The sequence below is a fragment of the Larimichthys crocea genome, unplaced genomic scaffold, assembly GCF_000972845.2.
Source record: "Larimichthys crocea isolate SSNF unplaced genomic scaffold, L_crocea_2.0 scaffold82, whole genome shotgun sequence".
Classification (NCBI taxonomy): Eukaryota; Metazoa; Chordata; class Actinopteri; family Sciaenidae; genus Larimichthys; species Larimichthys crocea.
This window is the reverse complement of record NW_020860793.1, coordinates 285,580-311,994: the sequence shown is the minus strand read 5'-3', so window position 1 is coordinate 311,994 and position 26,415 is coordinate 285,580. Positions and strand designations below refer to the sequence as shown.

At 40.9% G+C, this 26,415-nt stretch overlaps 1 protein-coding gene across 10 annotated transcripts in view; it reads left to right on the top strand.

Moving 5' to 3' along the window:
• Positions 1-26,415, top strand: part of tcf4 (transcription factor 4) — a 217,649-nt gene that overhangs the window by 102,360 nt on the left and 88,874 nt on the right. For 9 of the 10 annotated variants that reach the window (XM_019276204.2, XM_019276205.2, XM_019276203.2 and 6 more), the window contains 2 exons: positions 18,310-18,436; positions 20,162-20,211. In XM_019276204.2, the coding sequence (XP_019131749.1) occupies positions 18,310-18,436; positions 20,162-20,211 (177 nt within the window). Of the gene's footprint in view, positions 1-16,120; positions 16,481-18,309; positions 18,437-20,161; positions 20,212-26,415 lie in introns of those variants that run through there. The other variant, XM_027277031.1, reaches the window with a different exon arrangement.

Sequence of the window (26,415 nt, the reverse complement as noted above, 5' to 3'; positions counted from 1 at the left end):
AAGTTTTGAATATACGCATCATAATGTTGTTGTCGTGCACAGTCACAACTGCAAATCAGCAAATTTCCTCCAGCTGAGATCCAAAACATTTAGCTGGATAATCAGACTTAACTGCCTTTTCATTTTCGCTTCATTATTCAGTCTGACATTGTGTTGATGTTATCCGATTTCTCTTCGGGAGAGAGGAGGACTAGTTTGCCTTACCCAGTCGACACCGACTGACAAATTCTCTCTGTTGTTTTTATATTTGTCACATCAATCAAACAATTATGTTGATTTAAGAATCGTTAGAATATTTCTGTAAGCCTAGCCTGTAACAATGAAAAGATCTAATGTGGGCAGCGATTCAAAGGTCTAGAAACAAGCCAGATGTTGCCGAAGTGTCATACATTTTTGCAGGGATTTGACAAACTGAAATTTTGGTGGCGCTACAAGTTAGTGGATCATCAAAGTCATTGTAATTCATCTTCTGGGCATTATCTGTACATCTGAAGACAATCCATCCAGTAATTGAGTATTACATTCAGCAAGCAGTGGAATGAATGACATTGGCAGTAAAGATTTGCTGTTAGCATGGCTAAACATCTGGATAAGTGGCTTTAACTGATGAAAGTACAATTAAATTTGAGTAAAATATGGAGAAACTTTTTTGCTGTGAATGTAACTTAGCAGTTTCTCTGGAGAGAGATATCAGAAAGCTATGGTTAAAGGTCAGACTCAGACCGGTCTGTCATTCATTGCTGACATGGGTCAGTTCAGTTTGGGTAGTTTTGTTGTCACTTTAGGATAGACATAGACAATAGACATTTTTTCCCCATGTCAGTTGATAGCTTTATTTTAATTGTGTTTTTTATGGAGAAATGTATAATGTTTTTTTTTAGCTTTGGTTTAGATACATGCTGGTTTCATTTGAGAGGTTCGGTATCATATGGTCTGGGCTAAATGCTCTTTTTTTAATGTGATCTCTATTGGTTGTTATTTTTTAATTACAAAGTATTTCCTGTCCCTGCTGCTACCTATATCTATGTGCATCTTATCATATGCTAATAAGTGCTGTCATTGTGATGTAAATGCTTTGATCACAGGTGCATGTTTCAAACCTTCTATTTGGAGTCTGTATGTTCACACATTTGTCTTCACTGCTGAAAATGGATGGTTGGTTATAGTCCAACAGTGTTTAATGATCTGCAGACATTTCCATCTAGAAGTATACCTCAGTGTTTCTTTCCTGAACAATGGAGTCTTTTTACTTCAGTGGTGGTGTGTTTTGTGACTGCTTATGTCCTGTGTAAACTGGAAAGCTCACTGGGTTTGGCTGGTGATTCTCTCCTAGCTGTAAATGAGTGATGGGGGCTGGGAATCATGGCCTCATGCCAAAGTATGAGCCCAACCCCCCCAACAGCTATCTCTGCTCCCCTAAAAACATCCAAACACCCTCCAAAACCATGGTGTGCTGGCTGAAGGTGGCATGAATACACTCGAAACACCATGGAAAAGAATTGAGTCTGTTGTTTGATACATCATGGAATCCGGACTCACACTTAAAATTTTCATTGATCTTAATATTTTATTTAAGTTTAAATTAACGTTTTCTTGCGTATTTACTGAACCCACCCATTATATGTATCTTTATTTGAGTTCTGGAAATGACCACCACATTCTTTCTTGATCTTGGAAACAGCATCGCCTTAAGGTCCATTCAGTTGCTGATGTGTGCGAGTTTCATCAGTTCTTCATCAGCAGATGGGGTCCAGCAGCTCTCTTTTCCTGATGCTTCATCACAAGTTATGGATGTTCTGCAGTGAGTGACACTGCACCAAGTTTCCCTCTGTAATTGACTTGACAGTTACTTTAAAGCTCAGTTATCACATGTCGTGAGAATTTTTACACCTGTCAGGGAGATAGACTAGTTGCCTAATTTGTGATGGTGTGACTGTTTCCATTAGAAAAACAGCTGGCATCGGTGGTTTGATCGAACATCTGAAACAACCTGTGTTTACGTGTACGTCTTGACATGGACCCCACGCGGTCGTGTGAATAATGACTGCTGTTTCTGAGGAGGCAGTGTTGACATTGTTATAACACCATAAAACCTCAGCGAGGATGTTGAGGTGAATGTTGAGGTCAGGTGTCTGACTTTGACACCAGAGATTGGTGTTCACATTCCATCTCCAAGAAACAGTCAATGTGAGTTTGTTTTAAGCATCACCACCATCTTTTTCCAAACAGTAAACTGTGGAAATAATGAATCAGTTTTTCCAAGAGTTAAATGAAACAACTGATAGAACAACAGCTTATCGTTGGCGAAGGCACTTCTCAGAGTCTTGGCACGATGACTTGCTTTGTGGCAAAAGTTCAAGGCTGAACTGGGACTAAACTGTTGTTCTTCAAGAAATAGTTCCAGCATGTAACTCATCATAAAGACGGTACTATTTGCGTAAACCAATGAGATACAATGTGTTAATTAGTGAGATTCAAAGGTGTTCAAAGGCTGTGAGTGTGCTCACAGTCATGAGCGAAAAGAGTCATTTTGGAAGGTGAAGAGGCCTAGAGATGAAATGAAGAACCTATTTAGACATGGTGAATTGTTCAGCAGGGCCTTTTAAGATCACAACATAGGACGTTTGGTCAGTCAACCTGTCCTTGAATGTCTCCGATGTCTCTGAAACTACTGACCGGATTTGCATTCATGATCCCGAAAAAAACCTGATAATTTCCCTGACCTTCCGTCCTTCCCGTTAGTTTCATCCGCGGTTTTATTTTCTCACATGAACTATCAGGATCTAATGGAAAGATATTTTTGTAATGTACTGATCTCATTTCTGCTCCCCAGAGGATGAACCCTTTACACATGAACGACTCCATGACCTTTCCTTTAGCGCCGCCCTCGGGACATTTTTTGCTCCACTGCCAGTGATCATCAGCATGTTGTTTGCTCTTCCCGCGTTTTTATGGGGACTTCTGTGGCTTCACTGCTGCTGAGAGTATCACCTTAACTCCCATAACCACAGCAGAAACACCCTCATGGGTAGTATAATATACAGCCAATACACACCCACACACACTCGCACTGTGTGGCTTCTCTATGGCTGCTATCTAAAGCTATCTAAAGGGACATTCTGTCTACATAAGCAGAAAAACCCACATCATCTGGATGAAGGGATGGGAGAGGATGATCTACCCCTCTTTCGCCCACTCGCTATCTCTCTCACACACATTACCACTATTTTTTATTGTCTCTCGCCCCCTCTCTCACTCCTTATATCTTCTTATCTTGCTGTTTTTCATCTGTGTTTCTCCCTCTCTCAATTCTTCTCCTCTCTCTCTCTCTGTCGTTCATTCAAGCCAAAGCCACTGTGACGGCTGCACACACACACACACACACACACACACTCCACACCAGCCACACCAAAGCATGCCTGTCATCCAGTTATCGCCTCACAGATCAGTAGGTTGGTCGTGGGCCGGCAGCTACAGCTGAGGCAGCAGCAGTAGCAGCAGTGTGGATGTGAGGTTCTGGTGGAATGCAACATGAAAAAAAAAAAAAAAAGCCTTTAACCCTTCACACACACACACACACACACAAACACACACCTATACACACACATACACACACTCTCTCTCACACATTCACACATCAGTCAGTAAAAAGTGCTGAAGGCTTCGTTTTGAAGCTCTGCAAGATTTCAGAGGAGCTTAGAAGCTGCATTTACCTTTTAAAGAAGGTGCATACACACACACACACACACACACTCACTCACACACACACTTACATTAAAGCACATATATGTAGATATGTAAAGTATTCCATAACCATACTCTCTCTCACACTCTGCTGTATATCCAGCGCTAGCCTGGATGCTCCACAGCTCCGCTCAGCATTGGCGACGCGGCTAAAACACAAAGTGTGAGCTGTGCTGAGTGTCCGTCACCTGCAGCAGCAGGTGTGTCACCCTCAGCTTCCTGTACACTCCTCATCTCGTCCTTGATGAGCTGAGCTGGTCCTTTAAACACTCTGAGGGCTCTCCAAGCACACTGACCTCTGACCTCCACCCCTCACTGCACAAAGAAGAGTTATTACTGAACACATTTCAACCTCGTAGTCTCTCTACTTCTCTGTCTTTTTCTCCACTTCCATCATTTATATATATGTACACTACTATCTTGTACAAGAAATCCTTTGATGTTTTTATACACGTGAGTGGTATATATGAGAGTGTTTGATCATCCCTGTAGAGGTGGCCTGAGGTTATTTCTTCATTTTAGTTTGTTCTTCAACATATAGTCATGATGTGAGGGCTATCTGCTCGTGCTACTACTGTAAACAGTCGTTCAAGCTTAAGTCAGATGAATTATGTATCCGCCTTCAAAAGTTCCAGTACCAGTTATTTATTTTTGTTTCTTCAGATGAGACAAGTTGGTCTCATATGAAAACCTCTTGTATGAACTGATTCTTGTGTCACGTATACGAGTGATTTCAAATTTTAGTATTTGGTCCAGACCTGTTGATCGATTTGTGTGTCTTCCTTTCTTCACAAGAAAAACACTTATGAATCCTGAAGCCTTCATCTGAATGAATTCAGACATACTAGAATACATTTAAATTAAATATATAAACACAAACTTAATTTTATAGTATAGTATAGCTGAGTATAACATCAGCTACAGTCGGCTGTAATATTCTCTCACCGAAAACCTCAATGACTGTCAAATGACCGCTTCTCATATTAGTCATGGACTGCTTTGCTTTATAACAGCTATTCACATGCATACATATATATACTATGATAATTTATTAATGCTGTCATCACACAGTAGCATAACACGTGCCAATAACAGTAACCAATAACACACTCGATGTCTCTCGCTCTCGCTGTGAATGAAACTTGTCCTATATTGCGGTTTTAGGGACATTGATTACTCTAATGATGAAATCTCATGAACACACACCACCTCGTGAACAGGTGGCATTCATCAGGCTGAACCGACAACACGTTTGTAAAGTAAATCACGTATTCATTCCTCTCTCTCTCTCTCTCTCTCTCTCTGTCTGTTCTTTTTCTCTTCTTATCCCTCTGACCCCCGTTGCTTTGCTCGTTGTCTCTCTCTCTCAAGATGCAATATTTCTACAGATCTGTGGAATGTGTCAGTATGGAGGCCAGGCATTACTCAGTGTGTGTGTGTGTGCGTGTGTGTGAACAGCCCTCATCCCCTGGAAGGCCGGTCGGTTCCTGTGCGTGGGCTTTACAGTGGAATTTGGTTTCCAAGTGTGTGTGTGTGTGTGTGTTCATCATCACTTCATTCTGTCCGTCCTCCGAGCTTGTTCCTATTGGCTGTTTCTGACCAATGGCGTGGCAGCAGGAAGTACAAGCCCCCAACAGCTGCTCTGAAGTCCATGAAGGAAAAAAAAAACAAAAAACAAGGGCAAGTCAAAGACTGTTTACAAGGAGAGAAATATTAATAAATCAGCTTGGACCATAGTTTGTCCTGATTGGCTGAAATCGTTAGTAATATATATATATATATAGTTTATTATGTACACCTGTATCTAAGGCAGACTAATGCAACAATAACCTTGTAAAATAGGTGAATAGGTGACACAAACACTTGCAGCAAATGTGCTCCACAAGGTCTCTTAATATAATCGTCAAAATCATCTCCTAATGTCCCCTCACCCTAACCTGCAGTAATTTACTGCTGATTAACAAAACAAAAGAATAAACTCAGTTTATGTTCTGCATCACGCCTTTGATACGTCAGATCATAGATTTCTATCAATGTAACATGATGCGTCATGTGACAAATGACCACAGTCTCAGTGGCAGCAACTCAGGATTTGAGTTTATAAATGTTCAATATGTGACCGACTGTTGTGTTCACACTCACCGGCCATACGCCACAGCTGATTTTCCTTCTCTCTTTACATCCAACCATCAGGTAACCGACCCTCTGCACCGTACACGTGACCTTATCGTGATTATGGAGTCAAAAGTTTTTTTCACGTTTTCACACAGCGGATGAGTCAACACCGCCGAGACATATTAAACAAATATTGTGAGCAGAAAACAGTCTGTGTGTACCTGTGTTTAATGAGTGAGTGTGAAAAGAAGCAGAAGGTGGAAAAGTAGCAAGTCAATGGAGAAAACAACTGGTAATTCTGGTAGTGGTGTTATCGTGGATGAAATAACAGTAATATTTATTTATTATTATTATTATTATTTATTAATGCACAAACAGCGTGGCTGTCTTTACAGGCCTCGACTCCAACAGACCAAATAATGAAGGAACAAAGAGCCTCATCTCATCATAAATAACTCTCCTCTGACATCCATCCATCCATCCTGTACATCTTTGTGTGTGGTGAGATGTTCCACTCACAGCTGCTCTCCAGCCCTGAACACACACACACACACACACACACACACACGCACATGCCCACACACACACACACACACGCCCACACACTGAGCCAGCTGCTCGTTGCTCTCAGGAGACTCTCAGCCGTCGTTTAGTCTCATTTGCCGGCCTCACAGATCAACACTTCATTTTATTTCAATATCGATCACAAGCACACACTAACCCACACACTGGGCCCACTTATGCTGTGTGTGTGTGTGTGTGTGTGTGTGTGTGTGTGTGTGTGTTGATGCATTAGCTTTGACAGCTGACAGTTTGTGTGTATATGTGTGGTATCCACTCCAAGTGTCAGGCTGACCTGATGTTGGAGCTACTGTTTTCCTTTAGTTAGAGAATGTGACATCTCACAGGTTTGGCTTCGTTCATTTCATTTTAAAACTAAATATGTATAAATGTTGAGTCTAGTCAAATAATTCAACCCAAATCATAAAGAGTTTTTACTTTTCTTACTGTAATAATTTCTACTGGAAAGAGATTCTATCAAGTTCTCATCTGAACTCTAAATCCTGTTACTGTGTGTGTGAGAGCTGATTTAGCTCAGAGTCTTGACCAGTACCACTACACCACTGAGTCAGCATACCTGTGCAGGCAGCAACAAATGTGCATGGAACAACCTTATGGAACATATTATGTTTGATAGTTACCTGGTACTAGCGTTAACAATGATATCATTAAATTGATGTAAAATAAAAGTCTCTATTTGTAACCACGCTACCAGGTTCTGAGAATGGCCATGCTGATCACTCAGTCCACCACTTTTACCCTTTTATTGGCCCAGCATTTTGTACATTCACGGTCACATGAGGAGGAATTCTCATGATTTTGGTGATCCCTGACTTTCCCTCCAGCAGTACCTTCAGGTTGATATTTGTGTTTTTTAGTGAATGGGTAACTTGTGATTTTTGCCTTTCCACCTAGTGCTATCATCACTGTATACATTTGAGTTGGTCCAACTCTTTGTGTTATGACAAATACCTGCAGAACTAATTATATTCCCATCAGCCTCAGCTGTACTTAGTAAATGTGTTTTTTTATTGATCTTATGCCAATTTTTCTTTCACATCCAACTTACAGAACCTTTAAGTAAAAGAGAGTGACACACGTCTGTGCTTTTCCCATTAGCTGGCACACTTTTTGTCTTCAGATTTATGTAAAGTCTTACAGGCAGGATGGAGTATTTCCACAAGTTAAAGATCAGAAATTTTCTTCCATGACTTCCAGTATGTGTTTAATGTCAAAAACAAAGCACTGAGAGGAAACTTTCAAAACTGTCAAATGATTCGATCAATTCACACGACTCGCTCGTGTTCATTTAACAGTTTCTAGTCAGGCATCGTGGAGGCAAACCAGAGAGCTACTCTCTATCTCTGTCAGTGACGTTAACCCTCTACCCTCTCTGATGTGTCTAACATCAAACGGTATGCTGTCACACACACACACACACACACACACACACACACACACACACAGAAACTGCGAGTGAAGTACAACAGCTGGTAACAGACACAGAACAGAACTGAGCTGTCACGCCTACACTACAGTGCTGACACACATACACACACACACACACACACACAGATACATGCACACAATACGGCCAAAACTTAAATACACACACACACACAACACACTGTATAGACTAGCAAGTGATGCATCACACACACACACATGCATATAAGTAAAGCAGTCCTGATCCATGAGATGTGGGAAAGCACGCTGATATTTTTCACGTGTGTTTCCTTCATCAGACCTCAGTTCTGCAGGACTTCTCTTGAATTCTTATCTGTGACAGATGAAGCAGCAACTTCCTGCATCCCACAGACCTTGAACCGCCTTTAAATGAGGAAGAAATGCAACCTTGGGCTCAGACATTTCCCAAATTGAATATATATATATATATATTATATATATCTATATATATATATATATGGGCTTTGAAAGTAAAAGGCAAAGTACTGAAAACTCCCACACTGGTGTGGAGCATATGTGGAGCATATTAATGTAGCATTAGGCCTTAAAGGCCCTGGAAACCTGTTTTCTATCTATCAAGTGAAGGTAACCAATCAGAGCACGGCAGTATTTCATCATAATGTAAGGACTGCTGTGCGGTTATTTGCCAGATCAAATGTGATCTCACCACACTGAGATGTAGGAGCAGAGTAATTATACGCACATGACTGAGGTGCATCAAGGCAGTCAGCGAGCAGCATAAACACCTACGCACTTATCCCCACGCCACAAAAGTTGCCAACTCACATCTTCAGAATCCAAGCACACTCACACAGTCCTGACCACAGACGGCATAAAGCGTGGATGCAGTATCCATGATGTATCTGTGTGAAGCTCACTGTGGCTGCTGCCATCTTACAAGTCCTGGGATAATCCAAAAATCGGCAAAGACGTGGAGGGTGGGTGGAGCTGAGACCAGCTCAATGAAGCCTGGTTCCTGAAATCCAACTGTCAATCATAGCAGCCACATGTTCATTTATACATAACTTTAAGCCTTAATATAATTTGAACAGGTGAGTTATATAAATAAATCAGCCTCAGTACAACTGTCTTGAACAGTTTACCAGGCTGTAAACATGTTTATTTCTGCTGTGAAGTTGGACATTTTAACATGGGGACTTATGGAGACTGACTCACTTCTGGAGCCAGCCTCAAGTGGACGTTTGAGAAACTCGCAGTTTTTTGGCACTTCCACGTTGGCTTCACTTCACAGCCACAGAACACTTGTTGATTATTGTTTATTTAGTTATGAATATATAACATTGAGACATTCTTCTACACTCTTCTCAGTGGATGCTGAATGTGGAAATACTGACTTTTTTTAGAGATGATTTCCCTGTTCACTTAGTAGAACCCCTAGTGGACTTTAGAGTAACTGCAGCCGAGCATACTTGACTTCTGACTTTAACCGACTTGTTGAGCTGAAAACAGCACTCTGAGAGTGAACCACAACAGTAAAGGCACTGACCTGACAGATGTGTTTAGAAGTGGAGCGCTGCTCTGAAATAAGACTGTCCATCGTGAAGGTTTTATTTCTACACCCCTGTCTGTGTTTGTTTCTGGATATAATGAATAAAATATATCCACAACTACAAAGTCGAGGCGGCTGCGACTGAGGCATGATAGGAGTGATCAGTTCAAGATGGCACCGCAGGAAGCATTTTTCATTCTCTTTTCGTCTCTACATATAAATCTGTCTCTCCATCCATCATTCATTCACTTCCTGTCTCTTCCACTTTCTTCCTCAATGATCCCTCCTTCCTTTCTTCCCCTCTCATTCTTTCTTTCCCTCCGTCAGTCCTTGCCTCATTCTGAACCTTCCTGCAGCCTTTTCTCTCCTGTTCTCACTTCATCCCTCCTTCGCTTCCTCAATCTTCCCCTTCTTCTAGCATTCCTTCTTTTCCACCTTCACCCTACCTCTTTCCTTTCTCTCCCTGCCCTCCCTTCTCTTTATGCATCCCAACCTACCTCCTTCATTCTCCCCTTCTTTATTTCTTTTCCCATCATTCCCTTCCCACTTTGGTCCTTCTTCCCCTTCCGCCTTAATTTAACATCTATCCTTTACCCTCTTTCCTTCCCTCTCTCCATTTTTCCTTGTCTCCCTTCCACCTTCATTTCTCCTATACCTTTCTCTTTTTGACTTACTTACTTCCCTCACTTTCCCTTTTTTCCTCTCTTACCACTTACTTCTTCACCTCCTTGCCTTCCCCTCCCTCCCCCGTCTCTTCTTTCTCCTTCATCCTCCCTTTTTTGTTCTATCAGCTTATGTTCTTATCTCCCCTCTTAACCTCCTTCATTCCTCACTTACTTGTCTCCCCAGTTTTGCTTCCAGCCGTCCTACCTTTCTCTATTTCCTCCCTCTAAACTACCGCCTCTCCCCCTCGTCCTTCATCCCCCCTCCTCCTCCTCCTTGTTCTAATTGCGAGCAGGAAGCTGCCAGATATTGTGAGGTGTAATGTGCTGTCTGATTCCTCTCTTAGTGTTCTTAAATGATCGCTATTTATTTGTCAAGCCAAGCGTTGAACGCTAATTAAGGAGAAATGCTTTGAACTGCCTTGTGTGTGTGTGTGTCTGTGTGTGTGTGTGCATGTGTGTTTGTGTGTGACTGGTGTGTTTGAGCATAGTGTGTATTATTCAGTGTGTGTGTGTGTTGGTGTACAGAGCAGTTAGAAGATGGAGGAAGTTGTCAGTGGCGAGTCAATCCCTCGCTGCTTCGAGTGCTACTGCAGATGCGCGCATGTGTGTGTGTGCGTGTGTGTGTGTGTGCGTGTGTGTGTGTGTGTGTGTGTGTGTTTGCTGCGATCTGTCCCTGAGGTTTTTTCTTACTCTGACATCATTCTAAACACACACATACACAGAGCAGCTGGTGTTTCAGGGACTCCAATGCACAGATATGATTGGCCGTTTTTTCTGTGCGTTTGTGTTGTCATGACGGTTCTGTGACTTGATTGGCTGTTATCAGTCTTTAACTTTAACCATGTCAGGTGAGTCTGTATCTTTGATGTAACTGTCACTCTGGAGGGATTTGGACCTCTAACCCTGGCAGTGGTAGTGCCTTGCTGCAGGGGAGGGAACCTGTAATTCTAGAAGTGATCCATCATTAATAATTCAGTTTGTCGTTGGTTTGTTTGACTTTTTTTTTATCAGTTTTTGAAGTAACTCTTGGTTTTGTCATACTGTGTGTGACATTTGTAGCTGTCTTTGAACAGAGAACGAACACTCCCCCTCAGCTGTCATAACAAGGCCATCAGCCACTGAGAAATAAAGTCAAGAAAAACAAAGATGCATTCATACTACAGTTTATGTCCGTCCAGACCGACCTTTTATCCGGCAGAAGTTTCCAGTCTCTGTCTTATCGAGCTGGAAGTGTCCTTTAAAGAAAGGCCTGACTGTGCTGTAGCACCATCAGGCCTTGTTTTTAGCAATGATTTATATAAAAGGAATAAATATAAAACATGTTACTGCTGCACTTCTTTGAAATTAATGATCATGGCTGGATTACTAACTGGGCCATCCTGGGCTTCAGACCCTTAGTGGGGCTCCGTGTTCACTCTGTGCCAATTAGTTTGGAGTAATTTGATACATTACAGATTGAAAAGGTAACACTGAGTGACTGGGGGCCTTCTTAAGGCACCCAGAGTTTGAAGGTCTTCATTATTAAAACAGCACCTCCTGGAAATCTTGTTTTTCTGCTGACCTGCACCGCCTTGCTGCCCTGCTCTCCAGGGCGTGTCAGTACCCCGTGACATCACTGTTGGGTGTGGGTACAGGTGAAACAGAGCACACGTCATACTAAACAACAAAGTGCTTAGGTTTTAATTTCCTACCCCCAAAAAAAACAAAAAAGACCCATGTGAGCATTTCCTGATCTTGGCAGAAATTGTTCTGCCTCCTCTGCACTTAAGGTTTAGACGCACACACACACACATAAAAAAGATGCTTGGTAAAGATGAGGGAAAGACGTTGACTGATGTTGGAAAACAAAAAAAAAATGAACAGCAGGTCAGAGTTCCATGCCAGAGTCACGGCATCTACGCCAACATGCTTCATATAGATTATTATTCCTAAACTTCTGCCATAAAAGTTGCTAATCTAACAACCACGATAGCACGTTTGTCTGACGCTGTCGACGCTGGCTCTGTCACTGAACCACAGTGGAGCTGCTGCGAGCTGGTATTAACGGTATAATTTCACCATAGATGTAATGAATATGTATATCCCGAAGGAGATTAGCCAATTAATTAATTAGTCGATCAACATAAAATGAATCAACAACAACTTCCATAATTAAGAATTAAAAAAATAAAAGCATGTCAAACATCCTCTGGTTCCAGCTCTTAAATGATTTCCTCCTTCTTCCTGTTGTACACGATTTCTCTCATCGTCACCCTGGGCTACTTTGAGAACTTGTGATGGATATATATATATATATATTTTTTTTTTTTTTTCACTATTTATTTCATTGTCTCAGGCATTTAATAGAGTAAATGATTAATTGATACGTTAGCTGTAGCCCTGGATGTGAATAACGCCTGATGTGCGATGTGTGGTTACACTGTTCTGGCTCCGTGAGTCCAGTTTTATTCGTCGTCTCTGCTGGTTTTACCGTGTCTGGTAGCAGCCTCGGGGCCTCGCTCCCTCAGGAGTGTGTGTGTGTGTGTGTGTCTGTGTGTACATATATGTGTGTGTGTGTGTCAGCTGGAGCGAAGCTGGCGTACAGGTGTGCCGCTGCCTCGCCAGCACTTCCTGGTAATTAATGACTTCTTCCTGTCTCTCTCTCTCTCTCTCTCTCTCTCTCTCTTTCTCTCTCTCTGTGTGTGTGTGTGTGTGTGTGTGTGTCTCTCTCATGGTTGGGATGGTGAAAATTGATGACATCTGAGCATTTGCTTTTTCAGTCACATGAGGACATGAGGAGGGCTGGGCGAGAGAGGAAGAAACTGAGGAAAGGGGAAAGACGGCAGACGAGTGTGTGGTGTTTCATGCAGGAAATGTGGCGTTTGTTCGTTTGGGGGATGTTGCTTTCAGTAAAGGAGGCTGGAGTCGGGAGGCAGGTAGCCTAGCTTAGCATAAAGACTGGAAACAGGTGGTAACAGCTAGCATGGCTTGGTCCAGAGTTTAAAACACACCAACTAGAGGTCGACCAATATCGAATTTCTGAGACCGATGCTGATTTTAGGGTGGAAAAATTCACAGACACCAACGTGACTATGCAAAGGTTCTCAGATGGCTGCTTAAACAAATAACTCTCTGTCTCCTTTTCTTTCTCTCTACATTTTTCTACCCAGTCTTCCATTTTTGTCTTTTGTTGTTCTCTGTCTCCATCTCTCTCTTCTTCAGACTTCCTGTTCTGTTTTTCCAGTATATCTTCCTGCTTCCTTACCCCCCTCTCTCTCTCTCTCTCTCTCTCTCTCTCTCTCTCTCTCTCTCTCTCTGTCTCGCTCTCTCTCTGGTAATCTATCTTAGTTAATATCGTCTCTGTGAGCAGCTGGGTACCGAAGCCCAGTCAGCTCTGTGAGAAACAGACCTCTGGTTTTGTGTGTGTGTGTGTGTGTGTGTGTGTGTGTGTGTGCGAGGCACACAGGAAGATAGAGGCAGAGAGAAAACAAGATAATGTAGAAGGTAAAACAGTAGGAAGAGACAGAGCGAGGAGGCGTGAACCTGATGATTATCTCAACAGTTTAAGGCTCCAATTATACGTATATAAGAATGCATGTGAATATATTTCTGTGGGTCTCAGCGGAGCAGGGAGTTATGGGTGACTGCAGGTCACACGGGAACCTGCTGAACCTCGTATTGTGTGGCCCTGCACGTAGGGCTGCACGATATGGCCTGTAACCAATATCTCGATATTTTTAAGCTATATCGCGATACACGATATATATCTCGATATTTTTGTTGTTGTTTTGTATTGTTTATTTCTAATAAATAATAATGTCATTATTACCTTGATAGCATTGTAATTGCTCAGAATCAATGTAGAACAGTAGATTTACACTTGCTGTATGAGACACACCTCTTTTTATAGCATTTTAACACTTGTCATATTTTTTATGAATTTTTAATATATTTCATAATGTACATATGAGCACTGAAGCAGTGCAGGATCATACTTGGCTTATGAGACACACTTTTTTAAATCAAATTTTAACCATTCTTCATATTTTATAAATAAACCTTTAATAAATTTAACACCCACGTCTTATTTTGAAAACCGGAAGTGTCCACACGCTGCAGTAAGCTAGCGCTGACTTTCCCAGTTTTCTCAAAGTATTTGACATAAAGTCGCAATAAGGGCGCACTTGAAAATATTGGAGCAGCTGACGTGACCACGCGAAAACGAGAGACGGCTGGCGTGACCGCAGTTGCTTTTCTTCGGAACCAAGTCGTCCGTCTCCATCTTCAATTAACTCGCTCGGGCTCTTCACTTCTCTCCTCACCTGATACAAAAAGTACGCATGCGCGCAGGGGATTTTTCTGGGTGGGCGGGGCAGTGTGCTGCGTGCTGTGAGGAGCACCAGGAGTGACACAGGCAAAACTCCGGAGAATTAAATGCAGACGGCTTAAAACATTTACGTGACAAGTACTCGATGGTCGCGATATAGTCATTTCATACATCTCACGTAGAACAAGCCGCGATATATCGAGTATATTCGATATATCGCCCACCCCTACCTGCACGTCAGGATGATAGGTCGAACAAAGGTTTCCTGTTAGCAGGAGGGTTAGGGTTTGTAACAAACACATTAGCATCATGTCTCCTTCCAGTGTAATCTGATTACTTTTTAATTCATGCTGCATAAATAGTGAAAATCGAGTGAAAAGCATCGTGGATGCAGAGTGCTGCCTGGCTTTCTAACATGCTGGATTAAGACGCTGAACATGGCAAACCTTTCACCTGCTAAACGTCAGGATTTCAACATTGTCGTAAGCAGTATGTTTGCAGACAGATGGCGTGTGTTACTGCTCTTATTTGGTGGCATATCGAGTTGCATATTTAAACGAGGGTCTAATTTAACTTGTCCTCATGTACTTCTTAGGCCAGGTCTCTTTCCTCAGAAAAAAAATCATTCATGAGCGTTGAGTTATTCTAATTGAATTCTGATCATGCGCTGTTGCTGTGGCATGCTGGTTATTTGTCATGTTGTGCTGTTGCTCTGAAGGAGCTCAATACTGAATATAGCTCTGATGATGTCGTAGTGATGTCATCGGGGTTCCTTGTGCTTGGTGACTTCAATTTTTTTTTAACAAAGGGCCTGGATCGCGAACTCGAGCTGTGGAGAAAGATGTGGGCATGCACTGCATTTATTGCAGGGGAAAAAGACTACCAATTGCATTGCATCATGGGAAATGTAGGATCCAATGGCTCCGGAGTTTGACTTACAATCCAGGCTAAAATTCTAGATATCTTGGCCTCCTCTGACCGATCTTCTCTCCTAACTTTACGGAACCGAAACGCTACCTTGTTGGACTGACCCTTTAACGCCTCGAGTTGACTCTATCGCTTTCATTTCTGTAGCCACAATAACGACATTTCGAGCGAGCATATAGTGTCCAGTGAAGTGGAGACAGCGAGACTTAACAGGTAAAGAGAGACAGACGGGGTATTTTGTCTCCCCGCTAGTTGCCTGGGCGACCGGACTGGCCCGGCCTGGCTCGATGCTGGAGTGCGAGGAGAAAAAAAAAAAGAAGAGAAAAGAAAGAAAAGCGCCACAATCAATGAGACCCTTTTTGTTTTAGTGGGAACCCCCTTTTACCCCCGACGACACACACACACACACACACACTGAAACACACGGACAGAGGAACAGGATGACTGAATTGGTGTGCGATTGTGTGTGTGTGTGCCTTTGTGTCTGACTCCCTCTCCCTCTCTGTGTGTGTGTGACTGACTTTATTTAAGACAAGGGCCCTTTTGTTTTAAGCCGGAGAATGGCTCAGAGACCGAGGCTGGCCCTGTAATTGGCCTACTTAGGCCCTGTTTAGCATGAGAAAAGCCTTCCTTGGCCCGGCAGTGCCAAGCTAACTCTTGTTTTCAGCCACAGAGAGGACAAACGCGCTGATCAGAATTCAGATTAGCCTGAAAAACATCCACCACCCCCCTCCAAACACACTTCTCCACCCTTCTGCTTTAAATACACTGCACACTAATTACTTAACGAGAAAGCTGGGGGAAAAAATCTACCCTTTAACGGAGTAGTGGTGGAGTCTATTTAAAGGAGGAGGAGGAGGGTGGGGGATCGGCAGGTTCTTTTTCACCTCGTCCCTCCATGCTAACTTTTTGTGCCTCTAAAAAAAAAAAGAAAAAAGACCCTCTCCTCCATCCTCCTTTCCTCTCCAAATCAGCCCAGACGCCACTTGTTGCTGCCGTATCATTGAACTTAATTAGTGGGACAATGTGTGAGCGGTTTGCTAAGTTTGAGCCGCAAACAGAGTCACAGTTAGAGGAGGGGGAAAGAGCGGCACAGAGACAGGGGACAAGTTAGATTCTGTTAGAGCTGTGGAGCTGTGAGATGAACGTCTCCACGCTGAGCAGCATGAGGTCGTTCTCATGGAGGTAAATACCATCACAGCCACGCTTTTATTTATCACTATCAGCTTGGCTTGAGGTGTCTGAGGTAGGCTTTGTTCCTGGATGTTAGACAGCTTCAAAATCTCTGTCTGTCTGTCTATATACCTGTCTGTCTGTAACCTTCGATCTCGTTATTTTTAAGGCAGCGTTATATTTGTTCATCTGTGATATTAATCTGGCGTTTTTAAACATCAAAACTGACGTTTTAACGTCATCATATGTCGTGCTCACACTTTAAATCTCAAATTAATTGAATTATTTCAACAGCAGCAAATTATGAACACCATTAGAATGACATTTCTTACTCACACAGCAGTGATGGGAAAGATTTCCTCTTGGTTATGTTTTTGGATGACATAAGATGGTTGTATGATGGCAGTGTTGGGCATGTGAGGGTTATAACAATGCGCTTACAATATAACTCCATATCTCTTGAATTATATTTAGTGCCAAGATGTGGCGTTCCAAAAATTGGAGTCAATGTCGTCCTTGATATTGTTGTTATAATGACACGTGTAGCGTGAACCGGGCTTTATTCTTAACATTCCAACTACGTTCTCGCGATCCTATTCGTGTCTCGGGTCAACATTCCTGACTCAGATTTGAATATCATCAGTATTCCAGGACTCAACATGCAAGCTTTCCTCCAACACTCCAACATTCCACCTGTCATCAACATCTCGGCAATCAATACCCCGTCCTAGTATTTCAAACATTTTACATTCTTTCTTCAACAATCTGACACCCTGACAGGTATTCCAGATAATTCTCCAACATTCCAGTTCGATTCAATAGAACTGTCCTCCACATAGCTTCATGTTTCCGCTCAACAATGGCAGCTGTGCTCAATATTTCTGATCAACGTCATTCCAGTTATCCCCAACAACTTAACAGCGATCAACATTCTGTTTGAGGGCAACGTTTTAAGTGTTGTTGAGATTTCTGGCACCTTCCATGTCCTTTAATCAACATTCTGATGATCTTCGACTCCACTTTTTTTGTGCTCAATATGCCAGACAAGTATTCAGGATAATTGTTCCAGATGATTCCAATATTCTCTCTTGTCAACATTAGTTTGCACTATCTTGAATTTTCCTTAATCCACTTTTTGGCTCAGTGTGCTAGCTTTGTTGAACGATCTTCTAGTCAAACTTTTCTCAACATTGTGACTATCCTGAAAATTTAGAGGGCCATCGCCATTCCAGTGTTCAATATTGTATTTGATTCTACAGCATGACTGACGACATTCAAACCTGCCTCAACATGACAAACATTTCGACTACGCTGAGTATTTTGAGTAGCTCCAAATATTAGTGGTATTGCTTATTGGACAGCCATCAACATGCTGAACTTCCACATACTGTGAAATCATCTCGGTTGCCCCTGATCTCATATTTTCACTGTCAGTTGACTGGAGCACCAAATGTGTATTAATCCGCCACTAAAAATAGTACTTGTAGTCCCTCCTGTTTGGGAAGATATTTGGTATTACGTACAGGTCCCAGCTGTTTTAGGAAATTACTCTTGTTTAAATATATTTGTGACATGTTTTACTTGTTTATGATATTTTTATTTTAGTCTGTCTTTGTAGTTTTGAGGTCGTCTTTAATCCCAGTCCCAAATATTTGCACTTGGTTTATCATGATATCTTCATGTCTTTAGAAATGTTCCTGTTTTTCCTTGGGAAGAATGCTGCATCCTTCCTGGTCCTTGAGTCAGAAGGTCACATGATTAACTCTCTCTCTCTCTCTCTCTCTCTCTCTTTCTCTCTCTCTCTGTTTATGTGTCCCTCTGTGTCATTGTCTCTCGACTAGTCGGTACTGGGTGGTGAGTTGGGTTTGGGGAGTCCCGGCGCGGCGTCGCCCACCAAGCCGGCCGGTCAGTACTACCAGCACTACAGCTCCAACCCCCGGAGGAGAACGCTGCCTATGGACACCATGGGTGAGACACCACTAACACACTCTCATTATACTGTACAAACACTATAAACATACACACACACACACACAGTGAAGCTCACTTCTATCAAAATGTCTCACAACAATATAAATTGGAAATTGGCCTTTTTTTCAAGAGTATGGAGGGAAAAAATATTAATTATCCATTTTAATCATACAATAAATTAAAGATGTAACTTTATTAGGTGCACCTTGTTAAAAGTAATGCAGTCTAATGTGATTCAACCCTTCCCAAAATATATAGTGTACGGTTTTAGTTGTTTTAAGATGTGATCATTAATTTATGGTGAGTTATTACTGAAACAAAATATTTTTAAAAAAACAAACAAACTACAAAACATAATGCAATTCAATGGCACCAAATAATACAGCTTCTAAAATAACAATAAAGTTGAAATGATAACATTTATGAGCAACAGCTTTGTTGTAGATTTGTTGGAACAGACTGTATCTGCTAAGGTTTAGCTTGGTGGACCTTATAAACTACAACTACATAATTAAAATACATCAGTCTAAATACAATGAATGCATTAAGTTTTAAAAATCTAAAAATCAACCCCACCGACACATCAGGCGACCCCACATCAAGCTTTAAGTGTGTGAAACAATACTGAAAAGAAAAAAGAAAGAAAGAAACTTGTGCCATTTTTCTCAGTGATGATCTGACTTTTGGTATTTATCAAACATGTTTGTTTCTAGATGTTTTGCTGTCAGTCTGAATCCAAATATAAAATGTCAGTAAAATTGAATCCTGGCGTTCAGATTATGAGCTGCAAAAACACCTAATGCTTTAGGCTCGAATCTTTCATTTCCTCCAAACACTGATTGATCAGTTACAGACTCTGCATATTCTTATCATTAGACTGAAGGACTCTTTTTAAAAAAAAATCTAAAATAAAGCAGCATGTCAGTCTGGTTTAGATTATTGTCTGCCTTCATTTGTAGTCTTGTATCCAAACACAAACTTTTTTTTTCAGTGACCTTGGTGAAACGTTTTAACCTGGACTGATCCCAGTTCACAGCCGCTGTGTGTTTTCAGTGACAAGGCTGAGCATTGTGTGTGTGTGTGTGTGTTCATGTGTCTGTGTGTCCATCCTGTTTGTCTGTGTGGAATGTGGTTCAAAAGGACTGAAGGGGGGGGGGGGGGGGGGGGGGGGAATACAGGGAAGTCTTTTAGAAGCAGGACAATAGTGGCCACGATGTAGCCTTGGTAGCATTAGCCTTGAGAGGACACAAACACACACACACACACACATATGACGACGACTCTGGGCCAATTTCCAAAAAAAAAAAAAAGGCTCTTTCATTTTTCCATCAAAGTCTCACCTTCCCAGTTGATAAACCGCTCCGTCGCTCTCCTTGAGAGAAACCCTGAAAAATAATATAAACATGTCAAAAGCTGCCCTCCTTCCTTTTATCAAACCCAGAAGAAAAAAAAAAAAAACATCAACCCCGTCCTTTTTGTGTTCTGTCTTTTGATTTTCTGCATCTTATTGTGTCGCGCTTGTCTGCACTAAAGCTCTCTTTGTGAATTCATCGACGGCGGTGGGAAAAGTGGCCTCGCTCTTTCCTCTTTCAGCTGATCGATTAAAAACTCAGACAAATCAAACCAGAAGCTACTTTTTTTTAAAAGGAGTGAATAAAAAGCCTCTTGGCCTGTTTAAACCCTCATTTACTGTTTTGTTGTTTTTTTTTCTGTCTCTTTCAGAGGTTCACCCAAAAAAAGTGCGGAAGGTCCCTCCTGGCTTGCCGTCCTCAGTAAGTGATAACATGCCTTTTTTTCATGTATTATTTGGGCGGTATTATTGCTGCTTCAAGTGTGTGTCTGAAGAAAAGGCTGCTGATGCTCCTGCCTGTTTGGAAGCGCTGAGCTGGTTGACGTGAAGTCGTAGAACCGCTGAGGCACGTTGCCGGGTTTTGTGAATTTTGTCGAGATAAGGATGATGCTGCTGGACGCAAACAGCTGTCGGCTTTTTGTTATTCTGTTTTTTTTTTTTTGTTTTTGGGTGGGAAGATCAGCTGGATAAATTGCAGGCCAGAATAAATAATCCAACATTAAATAAAATACACTGTATCATTCTGAATCTAAAGAAATGCAGTGATGTAAATGTCATAGGTTATTTTCTCTATGATGGACAGTGTTATTGATTCATTTATCAGTAACTGGGTTGGCTCTATCTGTGGCATCGATCCGCTCGGCTGCTGGAGGTTTTTTTTTTTTTTTCCTAAAAACATTTGTACATTTTTACAGATGTAGAAAAGCTGCACACGTTGCCAGATTTAGTTGCCGGCCTTTTGTTGTCGGTTCCCATTTGTAGGAATCAGCTGAGAGAGTTTCATCCCAGAATAAATGATCCAACTTTAAAAAAAGCAAAGAATAAAAAAAAAAGAGAGATGTATTAAAAGTTATATACTCACTTTTTTTTACTTCATGCCTCAAAATATAATATTAATTAGCAATTAATAAGCAGCATTTAATAAAAAAAATCAGTGTGTGTTTTTAAATGCATTATATAACATATATAAATATAATTATAACTATGGCTATGAAGACGTTTTATACAACTGCAGTTATGGGTGCTTACAGGATGAGAAATTATAAAATGAATGAATAAACAGTAAGTATAATGAATTATAAAGATCCTTTTAAAAGTTTATATACTCCTTATAAATGATAAATATATATAAAAAAAAAAGACAGTGTCCAACAGGATTCACTCTGTACACCAATCTCCCCAATTATTGATTCATTTATTAGGTTTTGGCGTTAGATTGAAACTCTCTCCGGTCCATGTGCTCGGCTGACAGTTGGAGGATTTGATGATTTAACTCAGCTTCGGTTTAGTTCAAGTATCAGGAAACAGGAACCTCCATCCAACAAAAACAAAGTACTGGCAAAAGAAGAAATCAATCACCAATCTTTGAGGTCGCTGACCACATCAAACATTTAGTTTGATTTGCTGCTCTTCTCTGTTTTATATTATTGTAAGATGAATATCTCAATCTGAATATCTGCTTGGACAAAACAAGACGTCACACACAAAGGATTCATTTAAATAATCATTAGTTGCAACACTAAACAGATCATCCATGAATCTTTCTGTAAAGGATAGGAATCACACCATCAGAAAATATCATAACACCACTGTCTGATTGACCCCAGCTGGTGCTCGGCTGGAGTTTGAACCGAATCTGCCGCTTTACCTGCAGGTTGTATTTTCATTTGTTAGAATGACGTCCAACTTTCATTCACGTCTTTCACAGCTTTTGTTGTTGTTGCAGTTTGTGGATTCTGTTGAGTTTTTACAACTTTTAACTTTTTGGTGTTGTTTTCCTGAATTCAGTTAATCGATCATATTTTGTTTATCAAATAAAGGGTCAGGAATAGGGTGATAATTTACTGTCATACTTTGTTTCGAGTGTATTTGGGTCGGTGACTGTTAATGGCACAAACACAGGATGTGGTTACGTCCTTAGAATCAAACTGATAATGAAAATAATGTGTAGCAGCAGCTCAAGTGCTCATTAGATTTATTTCTGATTTTGACTTTGAGTTGTTTTACATGTGGAGAGGTTTTTTTTCTGTCGCTGACCTCATTAATCGCCAGTTAACGATGGCTGAATGTACAGCGTGTCAGCCGCCTCTTTGGCTCGGCGGGAGTCCGCCTTTCTGTGGCCTCGGCCCGCTTTGTCCACGCTTCCTCCTCTTTTTCCTCCGCCTCTCTGTGTCTACATCAGCCTGGGGAGGGAGGAGGGAGGAAGGAGGGAGGAAGGGAGACCATGAGAGGAGAGGAAAGGTGTTAGAATAAAGCAAAGGCAGAAAGGATTGTTTGACAGGTTGATGTTTTTCATCCTTACCATGTGTGAAGTGAAAGGATGAGACGTTTCCAGTAAAGGAGAGACAGCAGGTCAAACAATAAGGACTGTTGATTTACTTTAATATGAATTTAACATTTAACAGCATTTATTTAAGTACTGATCATTTATATTATTTTGTTTATAGGTCCAGATTTTATATTCAGTATGAGACACAGTAAAATTCTAGTTCTGACCACACCAGTGTTTTCTGTGATGTAACCTAAAAAGGGTTTTGTGCACCCAGACACTTCTTCAGGAGGTTTATGGTCATCTTTTTGGGGAAGGATGCTTTTTGTTGTTTTTTGAGCCCTGCGGTCTATACAACAGTGCGGCTAATTTACTGGCCATCAGCCACCGGGGGCACTCTCCAACAGTAAACACAAAAGTGATCATACATCATCCCATGTTGGTGCTGTGTTGGTGCTGTGTTGATGGTGTTTTGATGGTGTGTTGGTGCCGTACTGCCGATTTTCAGGCACAGTTTGAAAAAAAGCGTGTATTAAATCAAAACAAACAAAAACAATCTTCCGTGTACCGTCTTTCTGTGTAAATATCTCATGTTACAACATGAAAACAACATGCGTCTTATATTCAAGTGCGGCCTATATATGTACAAAATTTCTTTTCTTTTCAAATTTAGCTGGTGCGGCTTATATTCAGGTGTTCTCAACAGTCCGAAAATTATGGTACTTACAATCTTTGACAGGAAAAGTGGTTTTCAAACTTCTTCGGAACTTGCGTTCACGCATTTCAACACTACAACCTGACTCTGCACTGTACTCTGCACACCACCTTGGGGTCAGTTCTACTATTGGTGTCGTGCCTTTGTTCAAATCGTCCATTATTCCGAAGTTAGTCTGAAAAATGTTCCATCAGACGGAAAAAATTTGTCTGACAGACTGGTCATTGCTAGAGATAAGACAAGATAACCATTCCGGTATCACCAACATTATATATTTAATGTAAGTAACTACCATACTGATTTTAACCCAAACCATCATCTTTTCCTGAACTTAACCAAGTAGTTTTGGTGCTTAAACGTAACCAAACTGGCTGCTTCACAACTTTAATATGTTTCAGTCGCCTGACTGATGACGAAGGTCACCTGACGAAGGGCAATTTTTGTAGAAGATTGGCCTTTGGAGCAGTGTGTTTTGGACAAATAGACTTTCCTTCAAATGGGACATTTTTCAGGCAATTGGGGTTTTGGTGCAGGAAACTTGGGGAATGCCCCTGTACTAATCATGTGGAGAGCTTTTAGTTGTCTGAATGTGAGGTGAATTTGAACACCAATTGTGATGATTGCATATAGAACCAGAAACATGGATGTAAATGGTACGATTAGATGAACATTAACCCGCCATGCTATGAAGATGCATTGTGGCTTCATGAATGTACTTAAACATACAGACCCAGAGAAAAAAGGGAAACAGACAGAAGTACATCTGTACAGTGGAACCATTGGCTGTTTGTGGTGACACAGATGTTTTAGTGTTTAACTAAAACCACCATCCTAACCTTGTGTTCACGTAGCCTAAGCACAACTACAGGTGAGACAACCTCTGCTGACCCCTTTCTGACCACTGTGCTGTACAGGACAGCCAGTCTGACTCTGTACGCTTGTAAAAGTCCTGTGTCAACAGTCTTGTGATCCAGCATTTGGATCTCTGTACTCATGTCGCTTTCATGTCTGCTGCGCTCTGAGCCGTCTCCTCTCTCGGCTCTAACCCGCTCCATTTCCACCTCTGTGATGTGAGTAATCCTGCCTGCTTCCTCCCGCTCACATCAAGAGAGAGGGAACGAGGAGAGGACCTGCTGTCTCTGAAATGGAGAGTCGGTTTGACTGCAGGAAAATAAATTCAGAGACACTTTCTGCCTGCTTGTTGGCACAAGTATGACTTGTGAGAGAGAAAACTGTACAGAGAGCTTTGTAGTTATGTCGGGTTATTTAAAAAAAAAAAAAATGTGTTGGATGTCTTTGAATAGCAGCGGCCGAGGTTCTGTCGTGTCATGAGTGGGTTTCGGCGTCGAAGCCTTGTTTGGAGCGTTGGCTTTTATTGTGAAAAAGTATCCGATTGCTGACAGGTGTTTCATTTTCATAATCACTTCTAGTTTTAGTTGTAGTTTAAAAAAAAAAAAAAAAAGCTCTAAACTTTGCTTTGGACTGAAAAACTGAAACGCCGCAATCCATTTGAAGAAGTAAACAATATGGTGAAAGACAACAGAAACAACATTATCTGTTACCATGGCGTGTTATCATGTTGTCTCTATATCATGGTACAGCAGCAACATGCAGCTCATGGTATATTAATTTATATGGTATATGGTTATGGTATATTATATTAAGTTATAAGTTATAATGGTGCACATTTAAAGAAGTATAGACTACAAATAGGTGTAACTACAGAAACAGCTAAATGACTAATGATTCCATGGCAACATTAAGCGTTACAGAAACTGGTGTGACAGAAATTATATTAAATCTTAATGGAGATTAATTTAAAAACCTTTTGTAAAAGTCATTTTGTTGCACATTTTTTGACATATTTGTTTAACATTACTAAACGTCTTCCACGTTCTTCCATCCCTGGAACAATGACACATTGATGTACACATCATATATATTCATGGTTGAAAACCTGTTGACATAAAGGCTAGCAACAATTTCAAATGATATAAATACATAATCACATGAATGTTTTTTTCCCCATACAAACCATCCTAGAACATGTCTGTTATTACTCACATGACTCTGAGTATATGACACACCTTAAGACATGTGACGATGCCATAAAGCTGTATATCACTAAAGGACTCTGCTTGCTCTCTTTAGGAATAGCTGAATAAGCTGCAGTAATATTTGCTGTGTGTGTGTGTGTATACAGTCCAAGTCAGTCTATGATTCTTCAGTTGAACTGAAAGAATTTGCGTGAATGGTTGTGTTTAAGCTCAACAGAAAGATGCTGCATGAATCCAACAATGAGCGTTGATTTTTTATTTTTTTTATTCTCCTGTTGGTCCTCAAATCTATAGAGAACAATCACATATGTGAATCGTTGTTGGTGCCTTGCTGTAGAGATTGAACCTGTAACCCCGTCAGCTGCCTGACTCAGATCAGTCCAAGATGAAGATTTCTCTCGAAGTTTTCTGTTGGTTTTTTTTTTTTTAAGGCTGAGCATTCTGGTGTCTGGTCAGAGATTCCTGCTCCTCTCTGAAATGTTGTTTTTATTTTTTTCTCGGATGGTACGGCCTCCAAACCTGCTGCCAACAGCAACGGCGATGAGGCTGAAACACGTTTTCATTCCTGCTCTCAGCAGCCGACTGAGCTGTTTGTTTGTCGTCTTTTTTTCGTCTCTTTAAAGCAGAAAACGTCTTTCTTTGACTCCTTTTGACGGCGAACGTCTCTTTTGTTCGTCGGCGACAGCTTTATTGAGGTCTGTGTTTTTAGAAAATAGTTTGGGGGATTTTTTCTTTTCTTTTCTTTTTTTTCTGATGTCTACATGATCTGTTTCTACATGTGTGTTAATTCTGCAGGAAGAAAATGTGTAAGTTAAAGATCAGTGAAGTCTTTGAAAAGGAAATGATATGAATGGATGACAACATGAAGCTGATTTACGGAGTGACTGGATCTGAAAATGAAGCTTTGACTAGATATCTGATGTTGATCTAACTTGATACTTAAAACTGACGCTGATTTCTGACAAATTTAAGACAGATCAGATTTAATAAAATGTAAATTTTGTGAATGTAAAATACATTCACTGCCTTATCTTTGTTTTGCTCACATTGTTTCTTACTTACACGGCTCTGCTTTATTAAACGCCTCTTCATATTGGTGTAAATATCGATTAGTATTTTACTACTAGTACTATTTTAAACATTATATAGTCTAAGATACAAAATATAAGTGATAATTTATCTGATCCTGTTCACTATAAAGCTTACAATAAATTTACATTTTCAGAATAAGTAAACTCTTCACGTTAGAATGTAAAATATCAATAAAATCCCCTTTTAATGAAATGTTTTTAACATGTACTTATTATGTACCTGCCTAGAATTTGCATCTTAAGGAGGTATCATTTTAGATATTTTTTTATTTCC